Source organism: Colletotrichum navitas (assembly GCF_030913465.1).
Source record: "Colletotrichum navitas strain CBS 125086 chromosome Unknown LY79scaffold_38, whole genome shotgun sequence".
In the NCBI taxonomy this organism is placed as follows: Eukaryota; Fungi; Ascomycota; class Sordariomycetes; order Glomerellales; family Glomerellaceae; genus Colletotrichum; species Colletotrichum navitas.
In genome coordinates, this window is record NW_026850584.1 from 178,343 (window position 1) to 196,716 (window position 18,374).

General features: G+C 55.8%; 6 protein-coding genes across 6 annotated transcripts; 4 read left to right on the top strand and 2 right to left on the bottom strand.

Moving 5' to 3' along the window:
* The first annotated feature begins 49 nt into the window (after positions 1-49).
* Positions 50-3,840, top strand: LY79DRAFT_634053 (DNA polymerase phi). The gene is made up of 3 exons (XM_060562224.1): positions 50-1,407; positions 1,463-1,862; positions 1,924-3,840. Exons 1-3 carry the CDS (start codon positions 258-260, stop codon positions 3,551-3,553), a joined length of 3,180 nt encoding a protein of 1,059 aa, XP_060413099.1. The 5' UTR covers positions 50-257; the 3' UTR covers positions 3,554-3,840.
* Positions 3,841-3,988: 148 nt separating this feature from the next.
* On the bottom strand, positions 3,989-4,822 carry LY79DRAFT_580592 (uncharacterized protein; the record flags this gene model as incomplete). Its single annotated transcript, XM_060560122.1, has 1 exon — positions 3,989-4,822. One exon carries the CDS (start codon positions 4,820-4,822, stop codon positions 3,989-3,991), a length of 834 nt encoding a protein of 277 aa, XP_060413100.1.
* A 1,885-nt stretch (positions 4,823-6,707) lies between these two features.
* On the top strand, positions 6,708-8,480 carry LY79DRAFT_591046 (uncharacterized protein; the record flags this gene model as incomplete). Its single annotated transcript, XM_060561229.1, has 1 exon — positions 6,708-8,480. The coding sequence occupies one exon, from the start codon at positions 6,708-6,710 to the stop codon at positions 8,478-8,480; it is 1,773 nt and encodes a 590-aa protein (XP_060413101.1).
* Positions 8,481-9,609: 1,129 nt separating this feature from the next.
* Positions 9,610-11,938, top strand: LY79DRAFT_556966 (DnaJ domain-containing protein). Its single transcript, XM_060558059.1, has 4 exons — positions 9,610-9,851; positions 9,959-10,129; positions 10,197-11,095; positions 11,172-11,938. The coding sequence occupies exons 2-4, from the start codon at positions 10,057-10,059 to the stop codon at positions 11,460-11,462; spliced, it is 1,263 nt and encodes a 420-aa protein (XP_060413102.1). The 5' UTR covers positions 9,610-9,851; positions 9,959-10,056; the 3' UTR covers positions 11,463-11,938.
* Positions 11,939-12,882: 944 nt separating this feature from the next.
* LY79DRAFT_240866 (uncharacterized protein) lies at positions 12,883-15,417 on the top strand. Its single transcript, XM_060551744.1, has 4 exons — positions 12,883-13,419; positions 13,477-13,581; positions 13,652-14,626; positions 14,709-15,417. The coding sequence occupies exons 1-4, from the start codon at positions 13,276-13,278 to the stop codon at positions 15,405-15,407; spliced, it is 1,923 nt and encodes a 640-aa protein (XP_060413103.1). The 5' UTR covers positions 12,883-13,275; the 3' UTR covers positions 15,408-15,417.
* An 885-nt stretch (positions 15,418-16,302) lies between these two features.
* LY79DRAFT_240959 (uncharacterized protein) lies at positions 16,303-17,766 on the bottom strand. The gene is made up of 2 exons (XM_060551745.1): positions 17,591-17,766; positions 16,303-17,434 (listed from the first exon to the last, which is right to left on the bottom strand). Exon 2 carries the CDS (start codon positions 17,429-17,431, stop codon positions 16,499-16,501), a length of 933 nt encoding a protein of 310 aa, XP_060413104.1. The 5' UTR covers positions 17,432-17,434; positions 17,591-17,766; the 3' UTR covers positions 16,303-16,498.
* Between the last annotated feature and the right edge of the window lie 608 nt (positions 17,767-18,374).

Sequence of the window (18,374 nt, forward strand, 5' to 3'; positions counted from 1 at the left end):
TGATGTGTGTGCGTGCCGCTGGTGGCCGAGGCGGTCAATAACGGCAGAATGTTTTTTGCTCTCGAAACTTTTTTGGATTGTACCCTGGCGGCGATCTTTTCAGCTTGACCATTTGCGACGGTCCAAGAAAAGAAGAGAGGGGACAAAAAAAAAAAATTAGCAACGATTGGATTTGGTCCCACTAACAGCCCGAATACCATTTGGAAGCGGCTGCGGCAAGAAAAGGTGTCAATTGACACAGACACCAACACGACACAATGACCAAGACGGCGAGCGCAAAGCGCAAGCGCGCCGAGAGGGAAGCCCTCAAGGCTGCCCAGACCAACAAGCGCGCAAAGAGCTCCCACGACGCCCCAGCCGACGGCAGCAATACCCCCGAATCGAATGACGCCGCCACCCACGATGCCAATGCCGCTGGTGGCCCTAGGTTGCCCAAGATGCTCCAAGAGAAGAAGCTCTTCGTCGAGAACTCTGTGGGCAAGGACCGCCTGCGCGAGGCGAAGCTCTACGACCTCCTCAGCAGCGAGAACGAGACGGACCGCCTCGAGGCTGCCAGCGCCATCATCTCCAGTCTTCTCGACGGCGACGGCGTGACGGAGGCCGTGCTGCAGCGCCACCTCGACTGGCGCCTGTTCCGCGGTCTCGCGAGTGGCAGGGCCGCCTCGAGGCTCGGCTACAGTATCGTCCTGACGGAGATTCTGAGCCAGCTCCTCGGTCCGCCGAGGAACCTGAGCCGTGACAAGTATCCCGGCCTGACGTTCGATAAGGTGCTGGGGATGCTTATGGAGAGGACACACGTCGGCGGCAACATGCCGGGCCAGGAGGAGCGGGACCTGTGGTTCGGCCAGCTGTTTGGGCTCGAGTGCTTCGTGCGCGCGAGGGTGCTGTTCACTCCGGATGAGGGCTCCGACAGGTGGAACGAGGTGCTGAGGCTCCTGGTGAAGCTGGGGAACAAGAAGGTCTGGCTGCGGCCGCAGTGCGGGTGGGTCGTGGCCCAGGCGCTCGCGCAGCTGGACCGGGACCGCATCGAGATGGTTCTGCAGCAGCTTGTCGAGCTGGGATGGTCCAAGACTCCCGAGGGCGTCGGCATCTGGCTCGTCGCCTTCGAGCAGTGCCCCGAGCTGAGCAGCGGCGACCAGTCGAAGCACCACCACCCGCTCTCGCCGAGGAACCTTGGCGAGCTTGCCGGCATCCTGAAGGAAATTGGCCAGGACGACGTTGAGAAGCAGCAGAAGCAACAGCAGCAACAGCAACAGCAAAGAAGGGGGGCTGGCTTCAGCAAGAACAAGCAGGCCAACTGGACGCCCCAGCTTCACTTTGTTTGGGATCTCATTGTGCGTCACTTCTTGCGCAGGGGCCCCGAGCATGTCGAGGACTTCAGGGCGTTCTGGAAACGTGTTGTTGATGGTGAGTTCTACGAGCGTTCGACTTTTTAGGGGAAAGACTAATCGGGATTGTACAGACAACTTCTTCGCAAAGACCGCCACCGAGGGACAAAAGTTCAGGGGCTTCCTGGTTTTCCAGAAGATGCTCCAGAGCTACGCCGACATCGACGACCTCCTTGATATTCTTTTCAGCAGGAACCTGATGACCTGTCTCATCAACCAGGCCGCTCAGGAGGACCGCTTCCTCCACCGTGCGGCTCTCAAGACCTGCAAGATCATCGAGGAAACGTCTGCGGCGCACCCGGAAGCCACCGGTATCATACTCGACAACCTGATCAACAACAACGGCCTGTACCGGTTCGACGTCATGACCAAGAGCAAGACCGTCGACAAGATCCTCCAGCACGTAAAGGCCGATACGGGCGAGGATGTCATGCAGGTCCTGAGGGGGCCCGTCATGAAGACCTCCACCACATCGTACGTCAAACCCCCACCCACCCAAACCTCGTTTGCGGCTCGGAACTGACAATTGCCATAGAAAGGACATCAGCGCTGTCAAGCTTGACCTCCGCGTCTACATCGAATACATCTTCCGTCTGACCACCTCGGCACCTGAAGTCGCGCTGCAAGAGCTGACTTCACTCGCCTACGCAAAGCCTATCTGGATCCCGGCGAACGCGCACTCTCTGGTCACGGAACTTAGCAGAAGCCGTCTTCAGTCCGCCTTCGCCAAACTTTCGCGCAAGACCGAGGACTCGAACTACCTATGCACCGCCGTCCTGTCGATCAACCCAGAATACATTCGCATGGAGGGCGAGATGAAGAAGGAAGTCAATTCGGCACGCAAGCGCTTGGAGAAGCTCATGAAGACGAGCACCTCCGCGGGCGAGAGCGCCTCGGACGAGGTCAAGATCGCACAGGGTCTGGCTCTCCTCTACGCCATTGCCATTTCTCAACTTTACAACGAGGAACCGGACGCGTTCCAGCTTCTCAGCGACCTGAAGGAGTACCAGACTCGTCTCCAGACGGATGAGGAGGGCGCTGCGGAGTTTTTGGTCGAGATTCTGTTGTCTCTTGTCTCTCAGCAATCCTCACTCTTACGAGAGATCTCGCAACGGGTGTTTGGCAACTTTACCTCTCGGGTTTCTCCCAAGGCACTGGGGCTGCTCCTGGACGTCCTCTCCGCCGATGAGAGCGCCAAGGGTCAGCAGTCGCTGTTCGATGATGTCAACGCAGACGAAATGGATGTCGAAGACATGGACGACGACGGCGAAGACGATTCCGACGACGAGCTTGGTTCCGACGTCGAGGTGGACTCGGACGTTGAGTTTGTCGGCCTCAACACCGGCGACGGCGAGGAGGAGGACGAGGAAGAGGACGAGGAAGAGGATGAAGACGAAGAAACAGGATCCGACGAGGAGGCCGACGCTGAAGATGGCAAGAACCTCGAGGCCCTTGACGAGGCCCTCAGCAAGATCCTCAACAGCCACCGGCTCGACAAGGACCAGGACGCCGAGACCTCGGACGATGACTCGGACATGAGCGACTCGGACATGCTGGAGCTCGACAGCAAGCTGGCCGAGGTGTTCAAGCAGCGCGCCAAGGCGGCGCCGAGCAAAAAGAAGGAGCGCAAGGCCGCCAAGGAGTCCGTAGTCAACTTCAAGCGGCGCGTGCTGGACCTGCTCGAGATCTACGTGAGAAACGAGGCGGCGAACCCGGCGGCGCTCGCCATCCTGCAGCCACTCCTGCAGCTTGTCCGCACGTCGACCATCAAGACGCTCTCCGACCGGGCGTTTGAGCTGATCAAGGACTACCAGAAGAAGCTGCGCAAGGCGCGATCCGGGGTCGCCGGCGGCAGGAAGGAGGACAAGAAGGTCGACAGGGAAGAGGCGCTTGAGGTGCTGAGGGGCGTGTACGAGGAGCTGAAGGCTGGCGAGACCAAGGCGCACGCCAGGGCCGCGGTGCCGGCGTGCCTGATCGCGGCCTCGAGCGTGTTCCACGCCAGCAAGGGCGACCGCGCCGCCGTGGACGCCGTGGTCGGGGACGCCGAGGAGGGCTCGGCGGTGCAGCAGGAGATGAAGAAGGCCTGGGACGAGTGGTGCAGGAACCACGAGGCCCTGAAGAAGAAAGCCGCCGCCGCCGACGATGCTGCTGCAAAGAGCAAGTAGAGCAGGGAAAAGGGAAGAGTACCAGATAAGGCCATGACGTGGTACTGGGAGGTTTCATTGTTGGCGCACCAGGCATGGGATAGGGAAAAGAAAAGAAAAAAGCGATTCCAGTCACACTTGAAGCATTAGCCATTGAACTGGCCTTGGGGAGGTTCTAGACTTGAGTTACTGTTCATATATAATGTTGTCAGACCCCATTCATACTGTTTGTGCGATTTCTACGGAAATTTGTTGAGGAACACAACTTCGTTCAATTCACACTCGAGCAGAGCAGCTCGAAGCGTTCCGGGCCATCCTGGGTATCATGGTTGATGTGGGTGTCCCTTAGAACAACCCACCCTCCCCTTTTATCCGAACTTTTTTTTGTTTCCTTTTACAATGAGTTTTCATTACCTGTGTGGAAATTAAAAGTTCTTGCAGGCTTTGATGAGGGGTTCAAATGAAGGGGAAGATTACGCCCCGTCTACGTGGGTTCTGGCTGAGCGAGGTTCTATAGAGGGGGGCGGGTGATGATGGCGACGGCGGCAGCGGCGGTGATGGCGGTGGAACAGAAACTAGTCTAGGCTTGACACGGGGAATCAGAATAGCGACCTGAGCAGTCTCGGGCGGCCAGAACAAGATGTCTCCATCGGGTTGAACGTCACAAGAGTCACAAGGAGGTGCATAGCCACGGTCCTCTCCAAGGTCAAGGGGTTGATAAAGAGATGAGGCGGGCGAGCCAGGTTCTCGCGAGGGAATGGGGGCATCAGAGGTATCCAACTGCTCTTCCGAGAGGGACTCATCTAGGTCCGGGCCGCACATAACCAGGAGGTCCTGCGCGCCATCATCACCAGAGGCAACGGAGCTCTCTGGGCCGTCGTGGAGCAGAGACATGAGGTCAGGATTGCGGACAATCAGCCGGCCTCTATGAAAGTCGAGAAGGCGAGTCGCGGCAGCCACGGAGAACTCAAAGTGGCCGTAGACCACGCCGAAGGTTGAGTCTTCGGAAGGATGGTTCTGCTCCGAGTCCGGGCTTGGGTTCGTTGTCTCCTCCTTCTCCTTCTCCTTCTCCTTCTCCTCCTTCTTCTTCTGCGCGGGCGTCTTGCGGTCGAGGTACTCGCTCCAAGCCGGCCCGTCCTCCGAGCACGGTACGCCGAGAGGGGGAAACGGTTCCCGGCGATGCTCCAAGACCTGCCCGAGGAGGCTGGTGTTGTCCAGGGCGTCGCAGAAGCGGAGGCACAGACGGCGGAGGCCGCGGCGGCAGCTTGTGGGTGTGGGGAGCTTGGCCATGGGTGCTGCTGCTGCCCCGGCGGTCTTTTTGTGGAAGTCGTTTTTTTTTTTTTTTTGTAATTTTTTGTGTAAATGTTGAACCGCCGTTTTGTGTGACGGACTTCTACAAACTGTAAGTGAGACTATATAGATGTTTGTCCTCGTAACTAAAAGGTAGGGGAGGCCCCTGGCTACTCGGATCATCTCTGACTATGAACCAAGGACTTGTCCTAGTACAAACAAAGCATTGTTCAGCCAGCCGGATGCCTAGATCTCAAGTAGCACAGTATGGGTTAGAGGGGTCCATATTCGTGATTTAGGGTACTCTGTTCACGAACTTTACCCAAATATTGTATTCCTAATGTTGATACATGATCCCCTATAGGGACGTTGAGAAAAAACTATTCTAAAAATTATCCATAGTTAGCATATCAAGATACCAAGCAACTAGCTTGTTTCCAAAATTCAAGAGTCCTAGTCCTTCAGTAGATTATAATGTGAGTGGGCTCAGGCAGTTCTCGGCGTCAATGTTGGAATCTGGTCAATGTGGCCTAGATATGACTGCTGCTTTTGGGAAATGAATGTCCACTCCGGCGTCCGTTGTGCGGTAATAACCGGGCCACATCACCAGACCTTAAAAAGCCTCAAATGACTGACTTTAATGCCTTAAGTACCTGATTTTATTAGAAGGCCATGAGTTTGAAGGACTTGTTCAAATTAATCCATGGCCCATTCCTAGCGGAGTCTTACACAGTCATCCACCAGGCGTAGCAAAAGACAAAGAACTAATTGATAAGCGACAGAGGCGGGGATTACATTGTATCTTCTATGGATGTCGCCCTATATATTTCTGTGGTTACCTTGCGGTCTCAAGAGATCATCGTATCAAGTTTACAGGCGGTGCAGATTCTTTATTTTGAGTCTCAACGGCTCCATCACTGTGAGCTCTTCAGCAACTTCTCCCACTCTGATCTCGAAACCAGAGACCGCCATACTCATTGTATACGAATCGCCTCGATACGTGAACTGACCTCTGGACCAACCAGGAATTGAGAGTTGAGTAGCCACCCCTTGCAACATAGCGGTTCCTAACGTGAGGAGGCAGAGGTCACGGCGATACAGGGGCGCTTGGTGGCTGAGGGGGATATTGCCGGGAGCATCAACACCATCGTCCGCGGGTTTTTATGTTCGACTGCAACATGAGAACGAGCGATAAGGTGGCTGGTAAAATCCAAGTCTATACAGAATGCGGATCGCCCGAGGCCACCGTCGCCGGGCGGCGCAGCATGGAAGGAGCCCAAACGAAGGGGCCACGTTTACGCATCTGTACGAAAGAGCTGTCCAAGGGAACAGCAAGGTGTTGTTTTCGGACAAAGCGGCAAAACTTTCTTGCAAGGCCATGCGATGTGTCCTTTGAAGATGGAACAGGGCAGGACGAGGTGCTGTGGGCTTGTAATATCAAACCTTCGCATCAAGCTCTCAATGCCGTCAATGGCTCTAATTTTACTCTATTCCATATGGAATGGGATACACTCCGGTGAATTTGAGAAGAACGCCACTTCATATCCAGGCTTGCTTCGCCCTTTCAGAGAGCAAGAGCGGTTCTTTCCGTTCATCTCATTATTGATATCCAGCCTTTGTTCCACGCATCATGTCAAAGTAAAAGCAGGGTAACAGAGTCCTTGTTCTTCACTCTTGTAGACGACGGCAGCTGAATAGAGGATCGATTCCCTGATGACAGGTCCAGAAGCATCGAGTCCCATAAAGTCCAGCGAGCCTACCATACCCACATACGTTTCCAGGCCGCAGAATCCCATCACAAGTCGAGCCTCACCATTGTACATCTCGACTCAGAAAACGACGTAATCGACAACGTAACGGCACAAAAGCATCCCGAACTGTCGACATGTGCATAGAACTATGGCGCAGATACTTTTGCCCAAAGGCGCCGAATCACACTCCGACGAGTGATCTCAACCTCGGGACCGATGTCCATCCTCAACCCAGGGAAGACGTGGCTGGCCACTGCCTGGTACAGGAATGCGACAACGTCTTCAGGGAGAACCAGGAGAGCCCGCAGGATAACGTGGACGAGGGGCGCCAGATTCACTGGATCTACAACCTGGTACGGTGCGCCCACCTCTACTCCCACGAGTGCGCGAGGTCGCCTTGTATTGGAGGGAGGGTTCAACACTTTGACCGCCCATGCCCGTACTGCACTGGTGGCATCGACGTGCACGTCAGAGACTACGGCGAGATCTTGCGCGACGTCAGCCTGCCTTTGAAAATACCAGCGACCGGGAGAGCAATGGACCCGGAGGTGGTACAGAGGTTTGAACACTATAGGGAGAAGTACCTGCTCCGGCTGCTCCGATTGTTCCACGTTGTGCTGCTGAGGTCCCTTCCAGTAAGTCCCGAGAGCGAAACCTGGAAGTCCTTCATCGAAATCGCGTGGCCCGAGACTTTCTGCAAGCTGGACTTTGATCACATTGGCCATGGAGTCGTCGAATGCGAATGTCCGGCGACGAAGGAGGAGTGGCGGACCAACTCGGCGTACTCGAAACGGAAGAACGAGGCGCTGGCCATACTCAACGGCCTCGAAGCCAGGAGCGGGCCCCGTGGCGCGTACGTCTATTTTTGGTGGACGGAGGGTTTTGGCACAGACGCGGACTGGGAACCAACTGACAGGGCCAACGGCGTGTACTCCAAATACGATGAGGAAAACGACTTCTTGCCACACCAAATGCAGTTTGTGAACTTCAAGCAGGAGGATTACGACCGGCGATATTCAAAGCTTCAGACACTGGCGGACAACTGTCTGAGGCAACTAAAAGAGAGGGGTAAAGACGTCTCCCAAGAGCACCCGAAGACGGGATATTGGCAGCATTGCGGGATCAAGTGGATGGGATTCGATGAGTGGGAGAGTTCACTGAACCGGCGCATGGAGTTCCTGGAATGGGTTTATCAATTCCTCGCGCTCGACGCCGGCCTCCACGAGAACGTCATGATGTACCTCGCCGCTGCGCTGCTCGCCATGCTCAACCCTTGGCCCAACCCTCAGATAGAATACCACCCCTCCCACCCCAGTCCCTATGCTCTGGACAGCGAATTGGCGGCATACGATGTCCTCCAGGAGTGTATCTGGTGGGTCGAGTACCTGTGGCCGTTGGACGGAGACTTGAGTGTGCAGGACAGCTACAGGGAGTCGATCAACGCGAGCAGCGAGGTCAACCGGATCATCCAGCGCAACAGGGACATTGAGCTACTTGACATGAAGTCGCGCAATCGTACGGCGGCGCACAAGACTGGACTGTTCATCCTGCCGCCAGAGGTGGCCATTGCGCAGGGCGACGAGATCTGCCCCTTGTGCCAGGAGGAATGGGGCCACTTTCCGTTCCACGAACCGGTCCAGCTGCCGTGCTGCAACAAGTTCGTCGGGCGCAGGTGTATGAAGCAGTTTCTGGCGTCCAAGCCGATTCGGCCGGCAGGCGGCAACTATATGAGGCGGGAGAAATGGGTGGAAGAGTTCAGGTGCGCGCTGTGCCGCGAGGGCGTGGGGCACCACTTCTCACCGCATTTCTACGGGCAGTTGCTGGGCGATCCTCCCAAAGATATCAGAGACTTCAGCTTCTATGACGATTATGAAGGGTTTCCGAAGCCGTCAGAGTACTGGCGATAAGTTGGAACCGTGGAACGTCGTGTTGTATCATTCAACACCCTTGGCCGACTAAGCGAGGAAGGTATGCAACAGAAATAGAAATATGTAAGGCATAGATCCAAGCCGACCGGTCGGCCGTCTTGATTGATAATGCGGAGACGAAGATGTCGTGGGGTTGATTACAGAAACCGAAAGGTGAGGTTAGATTAGAACATTCGACCGCTCGTGTTGGATCCCCCTTTGTTCGTCGTGGCAGTTAACGTCGTCGTCGTTGGCGTCGGAGTCCCAGAGAGATGCAGAAGAAAGAAAGAAAGAAAGAAAAAAAAAAAGAAGAAGAAAAGGCCGAGAGTGACATTGGTAGGAACAAACGCAGACAATAAGAAGAGAGAGATGTTTGTAGCAAACAAGAACGGAGGAACAGCCTGACCGGTAGAGGCAGAAAAAAAAAAGCAATTGCGCTTTCTGGAAATATCTCTTCACTCATTCCTTACTGGTTCCTTTGACCTTTTCCTTCTTTGCCGCACGTCGTCTACAACATCACCACCAGTCAAACCGCCTGTGAAAGCTGTCAACCACGAGGGGGCTTTCTGCATATCGGCCTTCCGTCCGCAATTTCAGCTGTATGTATCACCAGTGCCTACCTAGGTGGTCACAGACGTGCATTGAAAGCATGACTTGGCTTCTCCCTTGGATCAAAAAGTGCAGCTACACTGACTGACTTCTTCACCAGGACGGATTCCGATCATTACACAGTTGCAGTGTCCTTCTAGGTGATGCTCCGATGCATTCTGCTCGCCCATGCCTCGATATAATGCATGAATCGCTGAGGTCGTAACTCCAACACCCTCTCACCGAGGCTCAACTGGCATCGTCGGCAAGGCAGATGGTTGGTTTGTTGGGATAGACAAATGCAAGAAGAAGCCGCTTCATCGAGCTGAGTTTACCTTTGCAGCTACCGCCTTACTCAGTACATAAACTACTCTGTAACAGGAGGACATCGAAGTAAGCAAGCCCACACAATTAAGGGAGCGAGATCTGGATGGATCTAGGCCCAACATGGTCTGGTGCAATTCACGACATGGCGCAAATCCTTGCCCGGAACCTCTGCAGGTGCAGGCCCAAACGGCCCCCTGACACCCACCCTAGGACCCTTTAGCCATTGCGCTGCCTCGCACCCCGGCTGAAGCCAGAGGCGAGAAAAAGCTCCCTTGCCCACGGGAAATTCCATCTCGTGCATCTCTCCCGAAGAGACCACATATCCCAATCGCAATTTTGTGGGAGAAATTTTTCGATTCTTGTCCGTCACAGACAAGGTGGAACTTAGTGGGCGGGACGTTGTCAATTCGATTAAGCACATTGCCTCGAATTCCTTGGGCATAGAAGAGCGAAAAGGTAAGTGGTCAACGCGCCCTGCTGTTATGTTGTTGCTTCGCTGGCACATGTTCCCCACGTCGCTACAAAGAAAGCTCCAAGCTAATTATAACACCTGGCATCCCCAGACTCACGGTTTGACTTCGACACTCCCTCATCCTTTGGCCATCTCGCGCCGCCCTCCCTCCGTCCACATCAGGCATCAACTGGACTCACCGCCGCCGCCATGAAGTTCAGCAACATTCTGTCCCTCGGCCTGTTGGTCATGTCGCCCCTGGCCGCGGCTTGGAGCAAGGAAGGTGAGCACGCCACCAGACGCATGTGCAACCTGACCGCGCAACGTCAGCTAACAAAGGTGATGATCAGATCGCGAGATTTTCCGCATCCGCGATGAGATCAGGGCCCACGAGGCAAACCCCGACCAGACATTCTACGACCTTTTGGGCGTGAAGAACAGCGCCAGCATCGACGAGATCACCAAGGCCTACCGCAAGATCTCTCGCACCCTCCATCCTGACAAGGTCCGCCAGCAGATCATCGCCGAGCGCACCAAGGCCAAAAAGAAGGGGAACAAGGAGCCCGGTGTCAACGTGCAGAAACCCCCCACTCAGAAAGAGATCAAGGCTGCCGTCAAGATCGCCTCGGAACGCCAGGCTCGTCTGGGTCTTGTGCGCAAACTCCTTAGCGGCCCTGAACGCGACCGCTACGACCACTTCTTGAAAAATGGCTTCCCGGCTTGGAAGGGCACCAACTACTATTACAACCGCTACCGTCCCGGCCTGGGTACCGTGCTCTTCGGCGTCTTCCTCATGGGTGCCGGCGCGTTCCACTACATCGCTCTGTACATGTCTTGGAAGCGCCAGAAGGACTTTGTCGAGCGTTACATCAAGTTTGCGCGCAACGCTGCGTGGGGCGACAACCTCAGCATCCCCGGCATCGATTCGACACCGGCGCCTGCCCCTGCCCCGGCGGCCGACGACGAGGAGGGTCCCCAGCAGCCGATGAACCGCAAGCAGCGCCGTATGCAGGAGCAGGTCGCCCGGAGAGAGGCCGCCAAAGAGCGCGGAGGCCGGTCCCGCAAGCCTGCCGCCGCCGGCAGCGGCACCGCCACTCCCCGTGAGGCACCCACCGCCCAGAGTGGCCCTACCGGCTCCAAGAAGCGCGTTGTGGCCGAGAACGGCAAGATTCTGGTGGTCGATTCGCTCGGCGATGTCTACCTCGAGGAGCAGGACGAGGATGGCAACACGGAGCAGTACCTTCTTGATGTAAGCGCTCAACAACACCAACACACCCCGGCCTATAACACAATCTTGCCAGCCGATACTAACTGGAATGAATTAGCCCAATGAACTGCCTCAACCCACCATCCGCGACACCGCGCTCGTCCGTCTCCCCATCTGGGCCTACAACCGCACCGTCGGCCGCGCTCTCGGCCAGAACAACGTTGACTTGAAGATCGACGCTGAGGACCTGGACTCTGACGATGGCGAGGCCCAACACACCCCCAGCTCCGACTCGGCCGCCGACGACTTTGAGCTCCTCGAGAAGTCGACTGATTCCTTGGGCAAGGCCAAGGCTTCTGGCGCACACACTGGCGGCAGGTCCAACAAGCGCAAGAACAAGAAGCGTTGAGAGGAGAACGGGCTGAGGGATGCCAAATAGCTGCCCGTCCACACCCTTTTCTAATTTGTTTTCGTTGCTGTGACGTGACGGGTTGTGTGGCGTTGATAGCCTGAGCTGCTTGTCTCAGCCTCGAGATCAGAGGGCTGCGTGCTGCACCATGAGGCTGCGGTCGCTCTCGCAATGCATGTAGCTTAAGCACGAATGCAGAACAAAAAAATCGAGTACAGAAGAAGGCCCGACTTAATTCCCGAAATAGTGGTGATGGCATCAGTGCGCTGCATGTGCATTAATTAAGGTTTGTCCAAAGGGAACGTGGAAGAAGGGTTTAATCATCCGAGATGCTTCTCTGTCGCGTCTGACATCTGCGAGACAAAGGCAGGCAGGCAGGTAGGTAGGTCTCTGCGAGAAGGAATGGGTAATGAATGAGAGCCTATAAATAGGCATTTTCTGGCACTGTGCCAGAGGATGGGACTTTCCCTTCTGCATCATCACTCGCTCAGTCCAAGCAAATACACACACACACGGGCTGCCCGCCCTTGTTGGCACCGATTTGGAGACTGTTATCCTGTCTCGAGCGATTCCGTTTCCCGTCAGATTGCTGTGCCGCCCCTGCGCGGATGGTGCGTTAGGTCGTTTGTTGTCCCCCTCTGCATCTCGCAACTCTGTTTCGTCCGATGCTTCGAATGCAACGTCAAACGAGGTGACATTATGACGGCTAACCTCGACAAACACCACAGCGAGTTGCGTTTACACTTCACCATTCTCACGTCATGCTATCGACATGCTATCGACATGCTTGCTTCCTCGTTTATAAAAAGGCATGCTTCCCACCTCCTCCCCGGCTACGCTGAAACAAGAGAAACTCAACGCCAAAACGGGCCATCCGTTCCCGGGCTTGTTATCAAAGGAAACAGAACTGCCAGCGGAATATCGAGTGTTCCACTCCCCCCTTTGTTCCTCTCCCACCTACCGCGACCTGAGATAGATAGGTGCTCGAGCGCTCCACCGCACGGCGACGCACTGCTCGAGCCCTGAGCCGGTTAACAGGTTCCAAGTTCGCGTCCCCGTCATCCTCCCCGGTGATTTGTTCGCATTCCCTAGCGTCTGTTCGCCGAAGACACCATCGCAACCGCTAAGCGAATTGCACTACCTCAATCGAGACTCTGCCACATGTTTTTCTCTCGCCATCCTCATCGGGGAGGGGTCGCTCGCGTTTGCGGGATCGGTCGTCTCGTATTCACGCGTGCCCGACTGATCCCAAGGTTTCCTTTCTGCCTTTGCACTATTCCCCACGTACGGGAACTTCTAGCAATGTGCTCACCCGGCGTCCCTGCTATTCCGTACCTACCTACCTACTTACCTGCGCACAAGATCCGTTCTCGATTCACACCACCATGAGCCGATCCCGAGTGCCTTGCCTCGAGAGGGTCAGAGATTCGACTCGAGCCATGCTGAACCGCTGTCTAGTGGAGACGGTTCTGCCCGCTACTAAAGGGCCAAACTAACACGGTCAGGCCACCCGGCTCTGGACACCCGTGACACTAACTGAGGCTATTCTTACTGCTTGACTGTGCACACACATCGAAATAGTATACTTACCCCTAAACCAAACGCCACTCCGTCCGACGTCGTGATATGTATACCGAGCGACCCTCCTGGACCCTGACGGGTCTTTGTCTCCCTGTCGTTTGCTCTCTTCCCGCTCTGTCGAACAATCTCTACGTCAATCCAACGGCACCGTTGTCATGATGTCCAGGTAACCCGAAGTAGAACACGAACTCTTGAGGAATCGCTTGTGGGTGCCTGTACTATCGTGCATATAATGGAGGATCGCAGCGGGCTGGTGCTGGGTGTGGCTGTCTTATTCTTTGCCTTATCTTGGATCGCCGTCGGCCTGCGCATCTACTGCTGTGGATGGATTATACGCTCTTTCAGGGTCGATGACAAGCTCATGGTTGGTCTCATGGTAAGTGGCAAGCTCATCCGGAAACTGAGGCACAACGTCGACTAACAGCAAAGTTAGTTCGTTTATACCGCCTACCTTATCACACTGTTTCAAGGCGTTCGTTACGGTACTGGTCGACACAGAGTCGACCTCAGCCAGGAAGACAACCGCAATGCGCTCATGGTATGGCCTCGATGCCGCCTTTACATCCATGCCCAGCCAAACGTTACTCTGACTAACAATGCCCCCATAGTTCTGGTACATCTGCGAACTACTCTACATCATCTCTACATGTCTTCTCAAGATCTCCGTCGGTTACTTCCTCCTGCGGGTCTCCATCCGCCGCGTCCACATATGGATTATCCGTCTCCTTATGCTCGGCACCATACTTTTCGGTACCGCGTTCTTCTTCCTGGTCATGTTCCAGTGCACGCCCATACCAACCTTCTGGGAGCAGTCACCTCGCGTGCCGGACAAGTGCCTTAGCAATAGCGTCGTCTTCATCACCACATACACAGCATCAATCATCAACTGCCTTGCTGACTGGGCTTTTGCGATCCTCCCGCTCTTCATCCTCTGGTCACTCTCACTACCCAAATGGACCCGGATTCTTGCCGTCGCCATCCTGTGCTTTGCCGCCATCGGCCCTGTTGCGACCATCATCCAATCGGTCTACATACCGACCCTCCTCGACGGCGACGATTTTCTATGGTCCACGACCGACCTCGCCCTTTGGAGTACCGTCGAGCCCGGCATCGGCATCACGGCCGCGTCCATCGCCACCCTACGCCCCCTGTGGCAACTATTGGGGAACCGTCCCGTTTCGGGTCCCCAAACGCCTCGTTCCGTAGCCTGGCGAGAGCATTTCCAGGCGAAGCCGGGCTACGTTCGGAGCGACGGGTCCGATCCGCGTCAAGATCCCCTAGAACCTATGCCAAACTATGTTTCTCACGACGAGTATGAGGCAGAGACGGGTTTCATGTTCCAGTCGGAGTTGCCGCCCGTCCACATTTCGCAGAACCGCTTCAGCTTGTCGACGACCTCGCACCGGAGCCGCCGGAGCCGCTCGAGCAGGTATTTCGAGACAGCTCCACCCGCGGAAGATGAAAGTAGCGAAGGCCACAGGCGGAGCGCTGAAAACGTACCGAACGATGATGTGGAATCATTGGTCACGTCCCGCGAGGACGGCGATGGCGCTCAATGGCTGTGCCCCCCCCGTTCCCACGACGTATGTTTGACAACCTCCCCGTCTCCCTGCTGAGGTAGCAGTCGCAAGAATTTTCTCATTCGGTGCTGACCCATTCTCACAGAGATACGAGGACTACGACTTTGAGACCGAAGACGGGTTCAACCTGACGCTGATGGCTACAACTCAGGGCGCCCCGACCATCAACTGGTCCAGTCCGCGCGTGTCGACCATCTCCATGGGTTTCGCCCCGTCCCGTCGCAATTCGGCGCAATCCGCCGCTCCGTCATGGGGCCTCAGCAAGTGCAACGGCACGAGCAGGATCAGCAGGATGAGCGGCTCGGTTGCCAATCACCGTAGCAGCTTTGGGACGAGCAAAGTGAGCTGGCGCAGCAATACGTTACACAAAAACGGCAGCATCAGGGCCAGCAGCATCGGGGCCAGTAAGCTCAGGGCCAGTAGGCTCAGCAGCGTCATCAACGCCAACCAGGCCACTGACGGCCGCGCCAACACGGACAGCTACGCCGGGACACTGGCCATCAGCAGGGACCCGAGCCCGAACCCGAGCCGGCGCGGCAGCAGCGTCAGCGGCAGCGAGAGCAAGTCCGACCGGCAAGACTCGCGAGGCCGGACGCCGCCGCGGGCGAGCGGCCACTACGCCCTGGGGTCCCAGTTCCTGGCGCCGCCGGCGGTAGACTTCCAGATGCCGAGCCCCCCTCCCAGCGTGTGGCGGGGCAGCGTCACCGCCGGGGACGCGACCGACTCGGCGCAGTGGCTCTCATCCAAGATGGTGGACCACCTCGAGCACCCGGATCCCATGTAGCAGTAGCAGGCGGGCACTGCTATTCGAGAGGCCTCGCAAAGCGTACGGGGACCAAGTATAAAGGCGCTGCGGTCGGGGCCCTGGGACTACCATCACAAATTTTCCCCCGGGGGCAGACGAGTTCCGTCCGAGACTCGAGCCGGCGCTTAGTCTTGTGTATCATCAACTTGATCTTCCATCCATACCAGCCGGCGGTCATTTGAAAAATGGATAAGACTAAAAAATACAAAAGAAGAGAAAAAGTAAGGGGTGAGGAAATATATCAGGCGTACAGGCGGTGGCGTACAGGTGCCACTCGATGAAAGCTTCAGTGATGACAATAGCAAAACGAGGGGGGGGCGAGGGGCCGGGCGGCAAGTGAATCATAGACCAGAGTTGCATATCATGAGTACAGCAATAATAATACCGCTGCACTATTTTTTATTTTTATTTTTGTTCCGTTTCTTCTTCTTCAATCTTTCCGGTAGAGCAATGAAGATGACTGTGGTGGTGATGTCGGCGCCTTAGGGGCGTCTGGAACGGGGTGGGAAAAGGGGCATACAGACGCCCACAACTCTTTGTATATCCTCGAATTTGTGTTTTGTGCCAACTCCACGGAAGCATCGATATCAATTACTCCCTTAAAGGGAAACTGACTGTCTGTCCGAGCAATGCCAGTCAAGTCGGTGCTCTTCCCGTCGCGTCACGGCTCCCGAGCGTTATCCGCCTAATGCATCTTGGCGAAGCCTCGACGGACGTGGAGGAAGCTCCCCCAACGGACGGCACAATTGCATCGTAACCAAGTAGAAAAGATTTCCCCGAAGGCGGGAAGGAAGGGAGCCGGTTCGAGCAAATAAACACCCGAGGCCGCGCTGCCCGGCATCCGTGATCACTACTAGCGGAACGCCTTTTGTTTGTCTGTTTTGTTTCGTAGTTCTGTTCATTCCTCATGTGTGACTAGTGGTATCTGGCCAATTCCTTATCCATAACCTTCTTAACAAAAGAAACCGTTCTCCAACTAAAGGCAGCCAGCCCGCTATTGCCTTGGTCTCCTCTCCACCCGTGTGCCCATCCGACATGCAGTCCAACCCGCGAGAGAAACGTATCTGTTGCTATGCTGAAAAGTGAATTTGGTGCGCGCAAAGTGTCCGTTTACAAAATTTCCATGGCCTCCATGTTACCTGCCTGGCCACCATAATGCTGGAAGGCGCCGTACTGATTCTCCATTTGCATCTGCATCTGAAGCGCCTGCTCCCGGGCCCAGTCATCGCCGAAGCCCTTGTAGACGGGGTCGGTGGCTGGCTTGTAACCGCTGCTGAGGACGGAACCACAATGAGAGTAGTTGCCGCTGGGGGGGCATCAACTTGCTCCCGCTCGTACTCGCGGCGCATCATCTCCTCGTAGCCGGACATCATGTAGGGTTCGACCTGGTGGGAGATGGAGTTTGCCAGCCAGCGGCTGTCGTCGGACTGAACCGGGGTGCCATCGAGGCTCATGACAGCGTTCTGCTGCTGCTGCTGCTTCTCCGCCTCCAGGCGCTCATACCGCAGCTTCGCCAGCTGCTCCTCCTGCTCCAGCGTGGTGCTCGTCCAGGCGAGTGAGGGGTTTTCTGTCCTCGAGGTAGGCGGCGCGGCACGCCAGATTTCGATCAGACGTAGTTGTTGGGGTTCTTCGGAGATTCGGAAGAGCTGGATTTGGGAGGGGGAGAGGACAGAAGGGTCAACGCCGTGCTGGCTGAGGACAATCTCGGGGGTCAACTGCTCGGTCTGAGGAGGTTCTGACGAGGGACGTTGAATAGGAACATTTTGAGATTGTGGCTGGCGAGCAATGTGCGCCGAGTGGGTGTAGTGCTGGGTGATGGAGTAGATGATGGGGGCCGGAGTTGGCGCGGCGTTGGTGGGGGCGGGGTCAGGGGTCTGCTTGAGCTCGGCTTCTGGCTTGGGCGACTGTACTTGGCTCTGCACCTCGGGGTTAAAGGTTAGATTGCGAGAGAAAAGGGCTGCAAGGTCATCGTGAGACTGCATTGTAGTGGCGTAGGAACTCATGGCCTAATAAAGTATGTTAGTCGTGGTCCTTGGCTGGTGGCTTGGTGTTGCGGCGATGTGGTGGGTTTTTCATCGCCGACAAAAGCCCGGCGGGGTCCCGAGGAGGACAAGTGATGACCTGCCGGTGCGTTCGAAAGTTGATCCAAGGGGATTACTTGCCTATGTGACGGATGGTTGTACGCGAGGCCAAAGCTGAAAGTGAAGGACCAAAAAGATAGTTCAAGAAGAAAAAAGTACGGTTCCCCCGTACAAGTGCTTGCTATAGAAGTGAATCTGGTCGTAGTGCAGAAGACAGTGGGGTGCTGTGCGTTGGGATCTTGTTCTTGGGGTTGTTTCTTGGTAACCGGGTTCGGGGGCTCGGACAGCGATAGAAAACAGAAGTGTTTCTTATATTGGCTACTCTATGTACTCTCGAGAGTTTGCTGTGTGAAAGCAGAAAATAAGAGAACAGAGACTCGAGTAGAAGAGGGAGAAGACGGAGAGAGGAAACGTCGAGGGTTAGTTAGCCAAAAGCGATGGATAGCAAGGGTCGGGAAGCGGCGGATCGGGTTCGACGCGATGGTCCCTTGGGCAGGAAGACAGCAGTAGTGGTGACAGGGTTTGGGGTTTGGGGTTTGTGTGGATGTGATGCCTGGTCAGCGGATGCAGTAGGACCAGATAGATGGGTTTAGTGGCGGGGTGAGGGAGAGCTATGCCGTCTTGCTTGCTTGCTTGCTTCTCGGCGGCAAGGTCGAAACGGGGGAAAGGTCTGGCAAACGGTCGAGGGCGTTTGCGTGTATTCGTAGAAGATTAATGGCTAGTCGTGATGGAATTTTTGGAGAGGAATCGTTCAAGGAGCGGATGTGCGTAGCGTGCGAATCTGGATTTTATATGACGGAAGGAGTCAGTGAAGTTCTGGCGGGTAGGGAAGAGGGGGGAGGGGAGGAAGGAGGGAGAGAAAGCG